This window comes from Pongo pygmaeus, chromosome 4 (genome assembly GCF_028885625.2).
Source record: "Pongo pygmaeus isolate AG05252 chromosome 4, NHGRI_mPonPyg2-v2.0_pri, whole genome shotgun sequence".
In the NCBI taxonomy this organism is placed as follows: Eukaryota; Metazoa; Chordata; class Mammalia; order Primates; family Hominidae; genus Pongo; species Pongo pygmaeus.
This window is the reverse complement of record NC_072377.2, coordinates 145,841,350-145,856,986: the sequence shown is the minus strand read 5'-3', so window position 1 is coordinate 145,856,986 and position 15,637 is coordinate 145,841,350. Positions and strand designations below refer to the sequence as shown.

The following is a 15,637-nucleotide window of genomic DNA, read 5'->3' as shown; positions in this document are numbered from 1 at the left end:
CACAAAGATTCTCATGTCTCTTCTTCCTCTTACAGCCTGTGAACACTAAGACCTACCAAGAAATAATTCACCAAGACTCACTTCCTAAAACTTGACTCTACCCTGAAGGAAATATGGGGAACAAAATAGATATAGTAAACAAGTAAGTGAATTACTTCAGCAAACTAGCTACTACGTATGTTATGAAAAGATAGATTACCTGAGAAAACGTTTCTTCTCTTTCTTCTTCGAGTAGAGATTGAGGTGCTGATAAAAAATCCTTTTTCTCACAGCTCTCCTGGCTGATGAGCGTGTCCGCATAGTTGGGCTGGGGGAAGATCAGGTGACTCTTCCGCGAGTCCGCAGTGAGGGAGACCTCGTGGGAATAGGTCTGCAGGAAAGCCCGAACCCCGTCCACGCCCACAAAGTGCGAACCGGGCGTACTCGCCAAGCCGCCTCCCGAAGCCTGTAGCAGGCGTGACTTGTGCCAGCGCCGCAGCCTGTGCGCCAGCAGCACGATGACGAAAGCCAGGAAGACGCAGGAGACAGCGGCCACCGCCACCACCAGGTACAGAGTGAGGTCCGAATCATTGGGTTTGGCGGAGGGCTCGAGGCTGCCCAGGTCGGCCAGGATGTCGGGGATCCTGTCGGCCACGGCCACGGTGAGCGTGACAGTGGCGGAGAGAGGGGGCTGGCCGTGGTCCTGGACAGCCACCACGAGGCTCTGCTTGAGCGCGTCTCTGTCTAGCAGGGCTCGCGCCGTGCGCACCTCGCCCGTGTGCAGACCCACCGAGAAGAGTCCCGGCTCGCTGGCCTTGATCAGGTGGTAGGACAGCCAGGCGTTCTGGCCCGAGTCTCTGTCCACCGCCACCACCTTGGTCACCAGGTAGCCAGGCTCTGCGGAGCGGGGCGCCAGCTCCACGCCAGTGGAACCGTCTGTGGGGAAGGCAGGGTACAGGATCTCGGGCGGATTGTCGTTCTGGTCCAGCACGAACAGGCTTAATGATACATTGCTACTGAGTGGAGGGTTCCCGCTGTCCCGCGCTATCACCCACAGTTGCAAGTCTCGCAACTGCTCGTAATCAAAGGAGCGCAGTGCATAGAGTACTCCAGTGTCGGAGTTGATAGAGATGTAAGAGGATAAAGGTGCCCCCTGAACAGTGTCCTCCGCGAAAGAGTAAGTTACATGAGCATTGTCGTTGCTGTCGGGGTCATGGGCCGTCACTGAGAAGACAGAGGCTCCTCTGGGGTTGTTTTCGGGAATATAGGTGGAGTAGGATGTGCGGGAGAAGGCGGGTGCGTTGTCGTTGATGTCTGCCACCTGGAGCAAAATGTGAGCATCCGTGGACAGGGAGGGGTTCCCTCCATCTTTAGCTGTTAGAGTGATGTTGTAAAAGGAAAACTGTTCCCTGTCAAGGGCTCTGGTTGTAACCAGTCGGTAGTAATTGTCTATTGACTTTTCTAACTTAAAAGGAAGATTCTCGGGGAGTGAACAGGTGGTGAATGCGTTCTGCCCAGAGTCTCTATCATGTACATTAAAAAGCCCAATTATGGTTCCTGGAGGAGAGTCTTCAGAAACTGAGCTAGTAGCAGATGTCATGTAAAATTCTGGGGCATTGTCATTCACGTCCAGAACCGTGACGATAACCTTCGTTCTGGTTAGAAGGCCCGGACCATCCTGAGCTTCAATATCAATTTCATGCAATGTAGCATCCTCATAATCTAGATCTTCTATGATTGTCAGATCTCCAGATGTTGACTTAAGCTCAAATATCTCTGAGGTTTCTCCAGGGCTTTTCTCTAGAAAATATGCCACTTGAGCGTTGTAGCCCTCATCTGCGTCAGTGGCGGTCACCGTGAGTATCCGGGTGCCCACGGGCGTATTCTCCGGAACGCTTATGCGATACTCGGGCTGTGTAAAAACAGGCGCGTTGTCGTTCGCATCCAGGACCTTCACGCAGATGCGGGAGGTGCCAGATAGCACTGGGTCACCCCCATCAGAAGCCACGAGAACGAGGTGGTGAACAGCCTCGTCCTCGCGGTCCAGAGCGCGCTCCAGCACCAGTTCTGGGTACTTGTTCCCATCAGCTCCGCTTCGCACGTCCAGGGAGAAGTGGTCATTTGTGTTGAGTGCGTACTTCTGAAGGGCGTTCTCACCTACGTCTGCATCATGCGCATTCTTAAGAGGAATACGGAATCCTGGCGTAGTGGTTTCACTGATTTTTAGCTCCAGTTCCTCTACTCCAAAGCGAGGGGCATTATCGTTAATATCTGTTATTTCCACCTCTACTGAATAAATAGTCAATTTATCCTCCAGCAGAATGTTAAAATTCAACAGACAGGGTGCGCTCTGAGCGCAGAGCTCCTCCCGATCTATCCTGTTCGCAGTGACCAAGCTGCCGCTTCGCGGGTTCAGAGCAAAGAGCTGGGTCCTACCTCTGGAGACGATGCGGACTCCCTGCTCTGCCAGTGCCAGGGGCTCCAAACCCAAGTCCTTGGCGATGTTGCCTACGAAGGAGCCTCTGTCGATCTCTTCCCGCACAGAATAGCGAATCTGTCCAGCCCTGGCCTCCCACAGGGTCGCCAAAAGGAAGCACAGCAGGACCAGCTTTCTGCAGTGTGGCAACTTTTGCAGAGCCGCCATTTCCCTCCTGTCGCAGTTTTCTCCGAGTCAACTTCCAGCATCCAGTGCGGATTCCAATCTTTATTCCTCAAGGTGTGAGATGACCAGCATTCAGGGGACCCAGGTCCTTATGGAGAGAACTGGTGGGCTGTTCGACTGAATTTCTTTGGTGTCCTGAAGCTTTAGGGCCAAACCTCCAGCCCCTTGTGCTGTGGGAGCCGTATTGCTGGATTGGATGTCTCGCTGCCTTTTACTCCTTAGGTGGTCAACAGCGACGCTCAGAGGCCTAAATAATTTCTGCACCTGCTCAGGAAAACCTCAGTTACTTCTTGTTTGTTTGCCTTTGTCGACTTTCAAGGTGCTTTAAAGAATCTTACAGCTCTAAGATACCCTAGAATTAGATCTTCCAAAACAGGAATCTTTTTATCAGGATTAGTAAGCATGGTATAAATGAACATGACCTTGATAATAGTTGCTAGGAAAGTATTATTGACTGCTCAAGGCATTAATCTATGCCACCACTGCCCTTGCTCCAAACATCTTCCATCTCTGATTGTATAATCAGAAGCAGTAAGATCAATTACAAAACATTAGCTACGTTTTCTTCTAAGGTTATATATTTTGAACTTTTGTGGTTGATGGCTTAGCATTTACCTTCAAAATCTGCCTTTAAATTATTGAATCATCAGACACTTAATTGGGTACATGTGCCTCCCACTTTGCATGATTGTGGCTGGAGATAGAAATGGTGAACATGATAAACACAGGCCCTGGTCTCAAGCGTGAAGGTTGGAGGAGGACATAAGAAAGTAAAGAGCGTGTAATAGAGTATGGTAACTGCTGTGATATGAGGTAGGAAACACTGGGTGATGGAGGAATACCTAGGAAGGGTATCCAGTCTAGATTTGGTGTTAGAAAAGTCTTTTTGAGGGCATGATTGAAGCTGAATCCTAAAAAGTAGGATTGAATCAAGAAAAAGGCTGAAGAAGTGTTCTAGAACCTCTGAATAAATGCTTGAAGGTAAGAGACAGCATGGAACATTACAGAAACAGAAAGCAGGTCTATTTGATAAAGCTAGAGCCGGAAGGGGTTTTTCACCACACTAGGAATCAGTCACTCAGAATTGTTTGAGGTTGTCAAGTTCTTTTTCTGATATTCATTTTCCAAGGGTGTAAAATACAATGCAGTGGATGTCTTCTTACTCCTGTTTCATCTTTACCATTTTGACCATTGTCAAGCATACAATTCTGTGACATTAAGTACATTCAAATTACATTCTGGTGTGACCATTACCACCATCCACCTCCAGAACTTTTTCATCCTCCCCAACTGAAACTCCGTACTTATTAAATAGCAACTCCCCATTGCCTTTCACCCAGTCCCTGGCAACTACCATTCTACCTTTTTTCTCCATGAATTTGACTAATCTAGGAAGTTCATATATGAGGAATCATACAGTATTTGTCATTTTATGACAGGTTTATTTCACTTGACATCATGTCTTCGAAGTTCGTCCATATTGTAGCATGTAAGAGAATTCCCTTCCTTTTTAAGGCTGAATAATAGCCCATTGTATATGTGAACCACTTTTTATTTACCCATTCATCTGTCAATGGACACTTGGGTTACTTCCACTTTTCAACTATTGTGACTAATGCTGCCATAAACATAGGTGCACAAATATCTGTTGAAGTCCCTACTTTCACTTCTTTTGGGTAATAACCAGAGTGGAATTGCTGGATTATATGGTAATTCTATGTTTACATTTTTGAGGAATCACCATACCATTTTCCACAGCAGTTGTATCATTTTATATTCACCAGCAATGCACAAGAATTCCAATTTCTCCATATTCTTTTTAAAATTTCTTTTCTTTTCTTTTATGACAGCAATTCTAATGAATGTGGAGTAGTATCTCATTATGGTTTTGATTTGCATTCCCCTAATGACTAGTGAGTGATGTTGAACATCTTTTCATACGGTTTTGGCCATTTGTATATCATCTTTGGAGAAATGTCTATTCAAGTCCTTTGCTCATTTTAACATCCAATTGTTTGGGATTCTTTGTTGTTGAGTTGGAGTTCTTTATTCTGGATATCCATTCTTAGATACATGATTTGGAAACATTTTCTCTCATTCTGTGGGCTGCCTTTTCACTCTATTGATATTGTTCTTTGCTGCACATAGTTTTTAACTGTGATAAAGTCCAGTATACCATTTTCTTCTTTTGTTGCTTGTGCTTTTGGTGTCATATCCAAGAAATCATTGCCAAAAATCAATGTTGTGAAGGTTTCCTCCTGTTTTCTTCTAAGAGTTGTATAGTTTTAGTTCTTAAACATAACAACTAAAAGGGTTTTATTGCTTCTGAATATTGCTTCTTTGATCCATTTTGAACCAATTTTTGTATGTGGTATAAGTGAAATTGCCCACTTCTGGTGACACTTTAACCTGTTTGCCTTTTGGCTCCTTCCTTGTTGAAATTTTCTCATTTTTACTTTCATCCATTCCTCTTAGAAGACTGAAGAAAAATGTATTGGAAATAATTGATACCAACTCACCATGTTTTCTTGTAGAGCTACTATGGTATATGTTGCTTTTGTTTTTTATTTTTATTTGTGTGTTTGTGTTTGTGTTTTTTTTGTTTGTTTGTTTTCTAGAGATTGGGTCTTGTTATACTGCCCCGGCTGGATTCAAACTCCTGGGCTCAAGCAATCCTACTGCCTCAGCCTACTCAGTACCTGGGATTATAGGTGTGCCATTGTGCCTGGCTCTCTTACATGAGTCCTAACGTTAGACTTGACAGAATTTTCATTTTCTCCCCACTGGTTTTATTACATTTATTGTCTGCTTCCATTACTTCAGCCTCAGAATTCTTCCATGGTTACATTTCAAAAATGTATCTCTTTGTTATTTTTTCCATCATTTTATTTTAGTATATACTCATTATATGTTTTTTATCTTACTTCTTGAATGGCAAGCTAAATTCATGTATTTTAAAGAGTTTTGTTTGCTTTTAAAAAATTATTGCATTTGTCTATAAACTTACTCCTAATTAGTTTTAGCTGCATCTCACAATTTTTAATAAAGAATATTTAAGTCCTTTTTTTCTGAGTAGTTTTCATTGTCATTGTGATTTTTGAAATCCAAGAGTTATTTAAGGGTGTAGATGTAAATATCCAAACTTTTTCCCCTTTTCTATTTTTAAATGTTTGCTTTGTGATTTAAGTATGTGTTGTAAGGCAAGTATATTATTGGTACTTTGGAATTTGCTGAACCCTTTTTTGTAATGACTAGGTAATAAACTTGTAGATTGTCTGCTTGTTCAAGGATGACTACTCCATATTTGTTGTGTGTAGAACAGATCTATTAGAATCCTAATAGATCAAGCTTATAAATTATGTTGTTCAAATCTTCTTTATGTTAACTAACTTTCTTCCTGTGGGGTCTATTATTTCTTATGGAATTATGTTAAAATATTCTGGTATTTTCTAAGCTGTATTTTTCGGTAATAGAAGCTCATATTTTTATATCCTTTTGATCATGTGTTCTTTTTACAACTATAATCAGTTCATTTTTTAAAATCACAATTTGTGTTTGTTACCTTAAGTATGACTTTGTTGTTACATTAATATTAACATGACTGCTTTCTTTTTTGTGTGTGCACATATATATTTAGTTTCACTGTTTCAGTGTATTTTTATTTTAAGCATGTGTATTATTAGAATATGGATTTTAAAAATCAACCAGTTTTGTAATATTTGTCCTTTAATAGGTAAATGTAGCTCACTTGTATATACACAGAAAAAAATTATGATTATAAGAGCTGAAAAAGTCCAGAACTGAGATAACTTAGTTATCAATTGAGAGTATACTCTTGGTACCAAGCAAAAAATAAAAATAAAAATGCAACAGACACACAGCAAGAATGAGAGAAAGTCTTCAATAGTTGTCAGAGAGAAAACAGAGATTACCTTAAAAAATAACAGTGTGCTGACAGAAAGTTTCTCACTAGCAACAATAAATTCTATGAGACAAGTGTGTTTTGAAATTTTGGTTTGTATATTTATTTTTAGTGGAAGAGCTCTGTTTGTTTTTAGTTTTAGTTTGTTTTTTTCTCTTCCACACTATATCCCTCTCTCCTTCCCTCCTGGGTTCAGTGCTCGTTTATAATGGTTTTGAAATAGTTTCTGTCTGACCTCAGGTCCCAGGCCATAACTAGGTCTCTTAATGACGCTTTAATGATGCCCAGCAGTGATATTCTGGATACCACAGCTCACATATGAGATACTTGGTGTTCGCTGTCTCTATCCAGCATCCGTGTCTGTCTCTCTCTTGGTCTACACAGCTTACGAAGAAAGCTATAACCACCGGAATTGGGAGGCAGCTTTTATTATTATATTTATTTATTTATTTAACAGGGTGTGGCTCTGTCGCCCAGGCTGGAGTGCAGTGGCGCGATCACGGTTCGCTGAAGCCTTGACTTCCTGGGCTCAACGGATCCTCCCACGTCAGCACCTGCCCCGCCCCGCCCAGCCCCGCGTAGCTGGGACTACAGTCGCAGGCCACCGTGTCCGGCTGGTCTTGAACTCCAGGGCTCCAAGGATCTTTTCGCCTCAGCCTCTCAAATTGTTGGAAATACAGACGTGAGCCACTGCGCCCAGCTAGGCAGCATGTTAATGCATCTTTCTTTTCCTTTTTAGCCAGCTGAAGGGCCTCATTGCTTATTTTGGAATCAGGCAGTAAGCCTGGTCCAGATATTTATCTAGTCTGAAGCACTTCTGTCCCTATTACATTGCTGGAGGCAGTTTCCTAACCTTCAATTTCTGCTTTTAAGTCCAAGACTATAACTCACATGGCTTTAGACCAGCTCACCATTTTGCTTTTGCTTTCCTCTTATATTTTATGTGTCTCTGTATTTTATTGGAGCACAGTAAATACATCAAAGCATGGACTTACTCCCTGACCATACTTTTTTTTTCTTCTGAAAAGTTAACACACATTAAAATACGATGTATACTTGATTTTTGTTAGTTGATTTCATTACAGGTATAATGTATAAGTCAGGAGGCTTCAAAGCTATTTCTCAAGTTGCATGATAAATTTTCTGTTGTTCATTTTGTTACTTCATAAATTACTTCAATAGATGTATTCTTCAGTACAGTCACCACAGCTCACACCTGTAATATCAGCACTTTGGGAGGCTGAGGTGGGAGGATTTCTTGAGCCCAGGAGGTAGTGGCTGCAGTGAGCCATGATCATGCCACTGCATTCCAGCAAGACCCCATCTCAAAACCAAAAGAAATCTGATAATAAAGATAGAATAAAGGGCTAAAATATTCAACAATAATTTAAAATTGCAGTTTATATAGATCTCTATAATCTTATATGAACACAACTAAAAATACTACTTTAGACAATCTTCACCTCTTCAAATGTTCCCAAATAAAATATTACAGTGTCCCGATAGACGACATCTACATTAAATTCAGGGGGTAGATTAGCGGGTACTTATAACAAGAAAATTTGAAAATAGTGTTAGTCATTTAAATATTGGTGAGCCTTTTCTAATCAAACCCTTTAGCCCAGAGGCATGTAAGAAAATGTTAGAAGCTAGATCGCCCTGTTTCTAATGCAGTGCTCTTTCCAAACAGAGATGGCATCTCACACATACCTTCAACCCAACCACCTACATTATGATCACAGTCTCCTTTTCAATGCAAGAACAATTATAAATATACCTGCATATGAAGGTGTAGACTCACTTAATCTTGATTTTGCAGGACTTGTAATAAAAAGCTACAAAGATACATGGGTTAGAAGAACTATCTGTAGCAAAGAGCGAGCGCAAGTAAGTTAAATCAAGAATTATTTTTCTCTAGATAGCTTATACATTCATCACAAAAGTTTACCTGAGAAAATCGTTCCTTTTTGTCTTCAAGTAAAGACTGGGGTGCTGATAGAAAATCCTTTTTCTCACAGCTCTCCTGGCTGATGAGCGTGTCCGCATAGTTGGGCTGGGGGAAAATCAGGTGGCTCTTCCGCGAGTCCGCAGTGAGGGAGACCTCGTGGGAATAGGTCTGCAGGAAAGCCCGAACCCCGTCCACGCCCACAAAGTGCGAACCGGGCATACTCGCCAAGCCGCCTCCCGAAGCCTGTAGCAGGCGTGACTTGTGCCAGCGCCGCAGCCTGTGCGCCAGCAGCACGATGACGAAAGCCAGGAAGACGCAGGAGACAGCGGCCACCGCCACCACCAGGTACAGAGTGAGGTACGAATCATTGGGTTTGGCGGAGGGCTCGAGGCTGCCCAGGTCGGCCAGGATGTCGGGGATCCTGTCGGCCACGGCCACGGTGAGCGTGACAGTGGCGGAGAGAGGGGGCTGGCCGTGGTCCTGGACGGCCACCACGAGGCTCTGCTTGAGCGCGTCTCTGTCCAGCAGGGCTCGCGCCGTGCGCACCTCGCCCGTGTGCAGACCCACCGAGAAGAGTCCCGGCTCGCTGGCTTTGAGCAGGCGGTAGGACAGCCAGGCGTTCTGGCCCGAGTCTCTGTCCACCGCCACCACCTTGGTCACCAGGTAGCCAGGCTCTGCGGAGCGGGGCGCCAGCTCCACGCCGGTGGAACCGTCTGTGGGGAGGGCGGGGTACAGGATCTCGGGCGGGTTGTCGTTCTGGTCCAGCACGAATAGGCTGAGCGACACATTGCTGCTGAGGGGCGGATCCCCACTGTCCCGCGCCATCACTTTCAGTTGCAAGTCCCGGAACTGCTCATAGTCGAAGGATCGCAGCGCATACAGGACCCCAGTGTCGGAGTTGATGGAGAGGTAGGCAGATAGGGGTGCCCCCTGGATAGTGTCCTCTATTAGGGAGTAAGTGATTTGTGCATTCTCATTGCTGTCCAAGTCGTGGGCCCTCACAGAGAAGATGGAGGCTCCTCTGGGGTTGTTTTCGGGAATGTAGGCAGAGTAGGAATCCTGATGGAAGACTGGGGAGTTGTCATTGATATCTGTCACTAGCAGTGAAATGTGAGCTTCAGTAGATAGAGCTGGAGTTCCTTGGTCTGTTGCTGTTACTGTGATGTTGTACCCAGAGATAAGTTCTCTGTCCAGTGTTCTTTCGGTCACTAAACGGTAATAATTATCAACTAACTTTTCCAATTTAAAGGGTAAATTTCCAGGAATGAAACATGTGGTGTAGCCATTGTCTCCTGAGTCCTGGTCATGCACACTGATAAGAGCAATTATGGTCCCAGGAGGAAAGTTTTCTGGAACTGCAGTGGTGACAGAGGTGATGGTCACTTCTGGGGCATTATCATTTACATCCAAAACTTTGACCAGTACCTTAGCTTTAGCCATGAGCCCGGCACCATCCTGGGCTTGAACTTCCATTGAATACATTTTGTATTCTTCGAAATTTAGTGGTTCTTTATTTGATATTTCTCCTGTGTAAGAATCTAAATGAAATATTTGGGCCACTCTGTGGTCTACATTGTGAAAGGAGTATGTTACTTCCCCATTGGCTCCCTCATCAGGGTCAGTGGCATCTACCATGAGCAGCTGAGTACCCAGCGGCACATTTTCGGGGACATTTATATGGTATTGTGCCTGAGTAAATGCTGGAGGATTGTCATTTGCATCTACCACCTGAATGTAAATTCTGAGGGTCCCTGAACGGACTGGTTCACCCCCATCAGAAGCTGTGAGGATGAGGTGGTGGACAGGTTCTTCTTCTCTGTCTAAGGGACTCTGCAGCACCATCTCTGGATGTTGGTGCCCATCGGCTCCGTGTTGCACATCCAGGGAGAAATGAGGGTTAGAGCTGAGTTGGTAGTTCTGGAGTGAGTTCATACCCACATCAAGGTCTTGCCCAAAAGGCAATGAGATTCTGGTACCTGGAGTGGTTATTTCATTCATTTTAAACTCCAGTTCCTCTAACTGGAATTGGGGAGTGTTGTCATTAATATCAATTATTTCTACTTCAACAGGAAAAAGCTTCATTTTATCCTCAACAAGGATATTAAAACTCACGAGACACGGCAAGCTCTGAGCGCAGAGCTCCTCCCGGTCTATCCTGCCCGCGGTGATCAAGCTGCTACTTCTAGGACTCAGAGCGAAAAGCGGCATCCTACCTCTGGAGACGATGCGGACTCCGCGATCTGCCAGCTCCTGGGGTTGTAGCCCTAGGTCCTTTGCGATGTTGCCCACGAAGGAACCTTTGTCTGTCTCTTCCGGCACTGAGTAGTGAATATTCCCAGCCCCAGCTTCCAACAGCAGCTCCAGAGAAAGACACAGAAGCATCAGCCTGCTGCAGTCAGTCAGCTTTTTCTGAATCTTCATGGCTCTCTCACTTCGTAGTTTTCTTCCAGTCCAGTACCAAGGGTATCGTTTCTGCTTTTCTGAGCTGAAATTAACCCAATTTTCAGGAGAATTCTGCGTGGAGAGTCATCCAGAAGTAGGATTTAGGCAGTCTTGGACAGTCTGTTTTCAATCTGGCGGTTATGGAGGTTCTAAGAGGCACAAGGGCTTTTTTCTTTTTTTTTTTTCCTCCTCCTGACGTGTGTGTACTGCCTGTATATACCAGATTAGTGAACAGCGGCGCCCACAGTCCTAACCAGTTACTGCATTCCTAGCAAATACTTAAAACCTTCTCATTAACTTGATATTTTCTTAAGTTTTAGTCTATTGTCAAGGAAATCATTCTACAATATATGTATGAAAAGGAGAAACTATTCGTTCACTTCTTTAAATGTGCCTAAATGTCACCAAATTGAAATATACAGGAGAATCCCAGTATTCCCATGTTATCTGCTTTCCTTGTTTGCTATTCAGGGAATGATAGTAAAAACCTAACATCACAATGAGGACAAAATCATCCTCCACTTTTTCTGTAGTAAAGCTTGACCACTTGGTAATTTCCAAGGCCACATAGAGCAGCTCCCCTTTGACTGGAGGATGAAAAGTATTAGAGGGAAAAATAATCTTTTAGAACATAAGCTAGACTTTAAAAAATCATACCATCCCATTTCCTTCCCATTATGATTTGAATATTTATCAGAAACTTTGGGATTTTGAAGAGCATGGTTTAACCCTATCCTTATTTTTCCTCTCTTTTTTGAAGTGTCTTTGCATTATGTAGGTTTTTAAAAATTCTTAAGATTCACCAAAGGCAATATATTTTGAAAAAAATAAAACTGGGCTCTTGGAATTTCATTGAAAAGTCATATGAATATACAATTTAGATTTCAAATTTCAGAGACAAAATCTATGATATTATTCTTCACAGCTGAAAAGAAAAATGGTCTCATCTTTATTTTTAGATAGGCTCTTATTATATGTATTCCCCTATAATCGCGCTTAATATTTTCTCCAAGAGAAGTTGGTTTTCTCTTAACAGTATTTTTTAACCAGTTAAGATGAGGATGTGGCCTTCTTTTTTTTAATCACTGCACTATTAGCAAAGGGTTACTAATTAAAATGTCTCAGGCTTAGAGTGACTTACTTATCTTTACCCCAAAGTTAGAGAAGCATGCTATCCGTACTCCAGAGTCTGATAGTTTCAGGAACAAATTTGGCCAGCCAACCCATGGACACCATGACTGAGAAAAGTTAAAAATGAAGAAAGAAAGAAAACAATTAAAGGTCTCAAGAATAGTTTTTGGAAAGAGAACTTTAGTTCTTAACCAAATCTACAGTTTCTCACCTTCTCAAAGACAAGTATATGGAGCCAAAGAGTAGAAATTTAAAGGTGCAATAAATCACCTTCAATATTGCAAGGAAGTAACTCTTTAACAGAGAATGTAACTTTTCAGAACACACATTAATAGGCACAAACTTTTCCCCAAAGAAATTGTGAGTTAATGAGGCAAATTAAAATGTACATAAGAACTAGTAAGTAAACCTGAAGAGCTCCCTACTCTCAGCAACCAAAAACACGCAGGAGTGATTTATAAAAGGATGATAAGTATAAAATAAAAATGTTAAAATATCACACAAATACATTTGAATCAAATGCAACATTTAAAGCTTCATTGCTGGCCATGTGCAGTGGCTCACGCCTGCAATCCCAGCACTTTGGGAGGCCAAGGTGGGCAGATCACTTGAGGCCAGGAGTTTGAGACCAGCTTGGTCAACATAGTGAACCCCGTTTCTACAAAAACAAAAATAAAACAAAGCTTCATTGCTGGCACTGCAGAGAATAACTGGTTGAAAGCTGTTTCTTGAGTTAAAGAAATTAAAATTTTAAAATATCTAAAACCACACATACGTTGTAGGAACAGGGCAAATTTCCTTCCTTTAAGTTGGAGACAACTCCATATCCCGGCTTGGACCAGAGATCCGGCTGAAAACAGCCCCAGGCAGTGGGGCTATAGGGGGCATTGCAGGTTCAGAGAGATGGCCAGAGTCACACTGAGGAGAAACAGCATGGAGATCAAGGCAACAGCCATCATCAGCTGTTGGGTACTGTCTGCTGCCTGCTGTTGGGTGCTGGGCGATTGCTGAGGTCTGGCAGCAACTCCTGCAAACTGTGAGCAGCAACCAGGTGATGTTTCAGTGCGATGATTCACCATTGACTACGGTGACCAACAAACCTTGGCAGGTTGCATCTCTGTTACCCACAGTGACACAGCACACATCTAGCTCGTGCACATCCCTAGTTTGAAGAGCCACATTAGCTGGCCTGAGGCACATGATAGGACAGTCAGCCTTTGTGCCCCAGCTGGTGTCCACTTTGGTGATGGGATAGTTGGGTTGCATTGTGAGTGGTGCAGCATCAAAGAGGGCCCCACTTGGCTGCAACTCCTGGCATAGTGTCCTTGCATTTTTGCAATGGTCATCCACCATCACATGCAGGTTCAGGACGACACTGAGCAAGTTGAACCCTGGTCACTGGCCTGCAGAGTCAGCTCAAAGATAGTCTGCACGGACACCACAGCACTCTGCACTCACTGACATGTAGAATGACAGTGCCCACAGTGGCAGGTCACTGGTCAAGAAGAAACGGGAGGCATATGGGACCCTAAGTCAGGGTGGGAAGTGCTAAAGTATGTGATGGAGGTGCTGGGCAGTGTTCTCAGTCACCCAAAAGAAATAGGAGGCTTGTTGAAGAATGAGCATTTTTGTGGATGCAGATGGTGTGCAGGGTGATGCAGGAGAGGGACAGTTTGTCCTTGTTGGTGGTTCTGATGGTGACATTGTCCTTCAGGGTCTGCTACCACTTTAGAATTCCATCTGTGAGTAGCTGACAAAGAATCACATCATAATTCTTGGAGGTGAATTGTTTGCCAGTAGGATCATTTCTCTCTATAATAATTTTCATCTTTCATTTAAGGTCTCTTAGTCCTACTGTTTTGGTTAGGGCAACCACAGTTCTTACCTCTGATAGGACTAGACACCCAGCTGAAAGTCACCTGCACTGACTGCATTATACTTCTCAACCTCCATTTCAACCAGGACTCTGAAGTGGGCCCTCAAACTGCCTCCAGTCTTCTATTCCATGCTATAACTGTTACTCTTCAAAATCAAGTATTTCTGTCATTATTGGACAGGAAATATATTCTGTATGCCCTGTAAAATTGTGTAGAAAAAATCAGAACTCTATATTAAAGATATTGTCTAGGTCAATGGGGATCACCTGATGAAGAGGAGGAGGTGGCAAGCTCTCCTGCAGGCTAACCCCACTTACACATTGCTCAATATCTGAGGGCTGGCATTGGCATCCAAGGCCTGTGTCTTGCCCTGAGCTGTTCTGCCCCATCCCTACCACTAAGTGGTGGCAGCTCTGCTCCTCTGGTTCAGGGTTTCTTTTCTTTTCTTAAGAGATGGGGTCTGGCCATGTTACTCAGGCTGGAATGCAGTGGCTATTCACAGGTGTTCTCATAGCGCACTGCAGCCTCTACCTGGCATCAAGCAATCCTCCTGTCTCAGCCTCCTGAGTAATGGGGACCACAGGAGTGCCCCACTGCACAGGCTCAGGGGTTCTTCAATAGCAGCAATTCAGAGTACATACTGCTGTAGTACTCTCCTTTACTTGTAGGGGAAGGGGAGATGGCTATTAAAACTAATCTGATACATTTGTACAGAGTTACTGCCAGTGTTCAAAATCTACTGCAGACTTAAGAGTAAACAGTCCTCTTATTAAGACGTTTTTCAGGATTTCCAAAACAAAATTTGCGCTAAAAGCCATTTTGTTATTTATATCAAAGATGCATACGTTTATATGAAAACATTTATACGATTTTCAGTGCCTTCAAATTCAAAGGGCCGAGGGTCTTCCTTGGGCATAACTGCTATATCCATCCTGTCATTCTCAAGCTCGGCTCTCGCTCGTTCTCTGGCTATAAAGAGAGGCTTCTCAGCACTTACCCTTAGTTTTTCCCGTCACCGAGACGCAGATCTTCTGAGAGATTACCAACCTTAAACCCCTAGCCTTCTCCTCCAGAATCTTACAGCGTATCGGCTATGTAGAATAAAGACCTAGTAGAATAAAGATCTCAGGCAGGTAAACAGCGCTTCCTGCGCTCCTCACGCCTTCCTTATCGGGGACTTCTTCCTCTGTTTCTTCTTCCTGCTGGTACTCAGATCGGAATACCTCTCGCTACCGTTGCTCCCTGCTTCCTGCTTCCAAAGATGCTCAGGAATAAAAGGCAGCACCTCACTCAGGGTCACTAGACATCCTGAGACTCCTGACCAAGATATTTCGAGCAGATTGTGAGAGAGACAGTGGGCAGAGTCCTCTCCTAATGTGCTTCTCAAAAGCCTGCGGGGACTGCTCCGTCAGTGGATTGCTTTGTTTCCCTCCAGCCACGGATTGGCGGACAGCGGCACCCAGAGGCCCAGTATGATATCCCTAGCAGGTTAGTTTTCAAGGTCCTCACAAGAGACTGTATTGGCTTTTTTCTTGAGACATATTTTAAAACACCAGCTGCTTTACTAAGAAGGGTACAAATCATTATTTTTGATAAAATATTAACAAAATGATCATTTCACAAAATTTAGTTCAAACATTTTAATTTATTAAAATTCTTAATTTTTTTTTTTTTTT

At 43.6% G+C, this 15,637-nt stretch overlaps 2 protein-coding genes across 2 annotated transcripts in view; both read right to left on the bottom strand.

The window, feature by feature from the left end:
• The window catches only part of LOC129036253 (protocadherin gamma-A3), a 173,655-nt gene extending 170,755 nt beyond the window's left edge, over window positions 1-2,900 (bottom strand). Inside the window, exon 1 of the mRNA XM_054487146.2 lies at window positions 200-2,900. Within this exon, the coding sequence (XP_054343121.1) occupies window positions 200-2,623 (2,424 nt within the window). The 5' untranslated portion in view covers window positions 2,624-2,900. The remainder of the gene's footprint in view (window positions 1-199) is intronic.
• On the bottom strand, window positions 2,714-15,310 carry LOC129037328 (protocadherin gamma-A1). The gene is made up of 3 exons (XM_063665569.1): window positions 14,959-15,310; window positions 8,512-13,834; window positions 2,714-2,905 (listed from the first exon to the last, which is right to left on the bottom strand). Exons 2-3 carry the CDS (start codon window positions 10,930-10,932, stop codon window positions 2,714-2,716), a joined length of 2,613 nt encoding a protein of 870 aa, XP_063521639.1. The 5' UTR covers window positions 10,933-13,834; window positions 14,959-15,310.
• Between the last annotated feature and the right edge of the window lie 327 nt (window positions 15,311-15,637).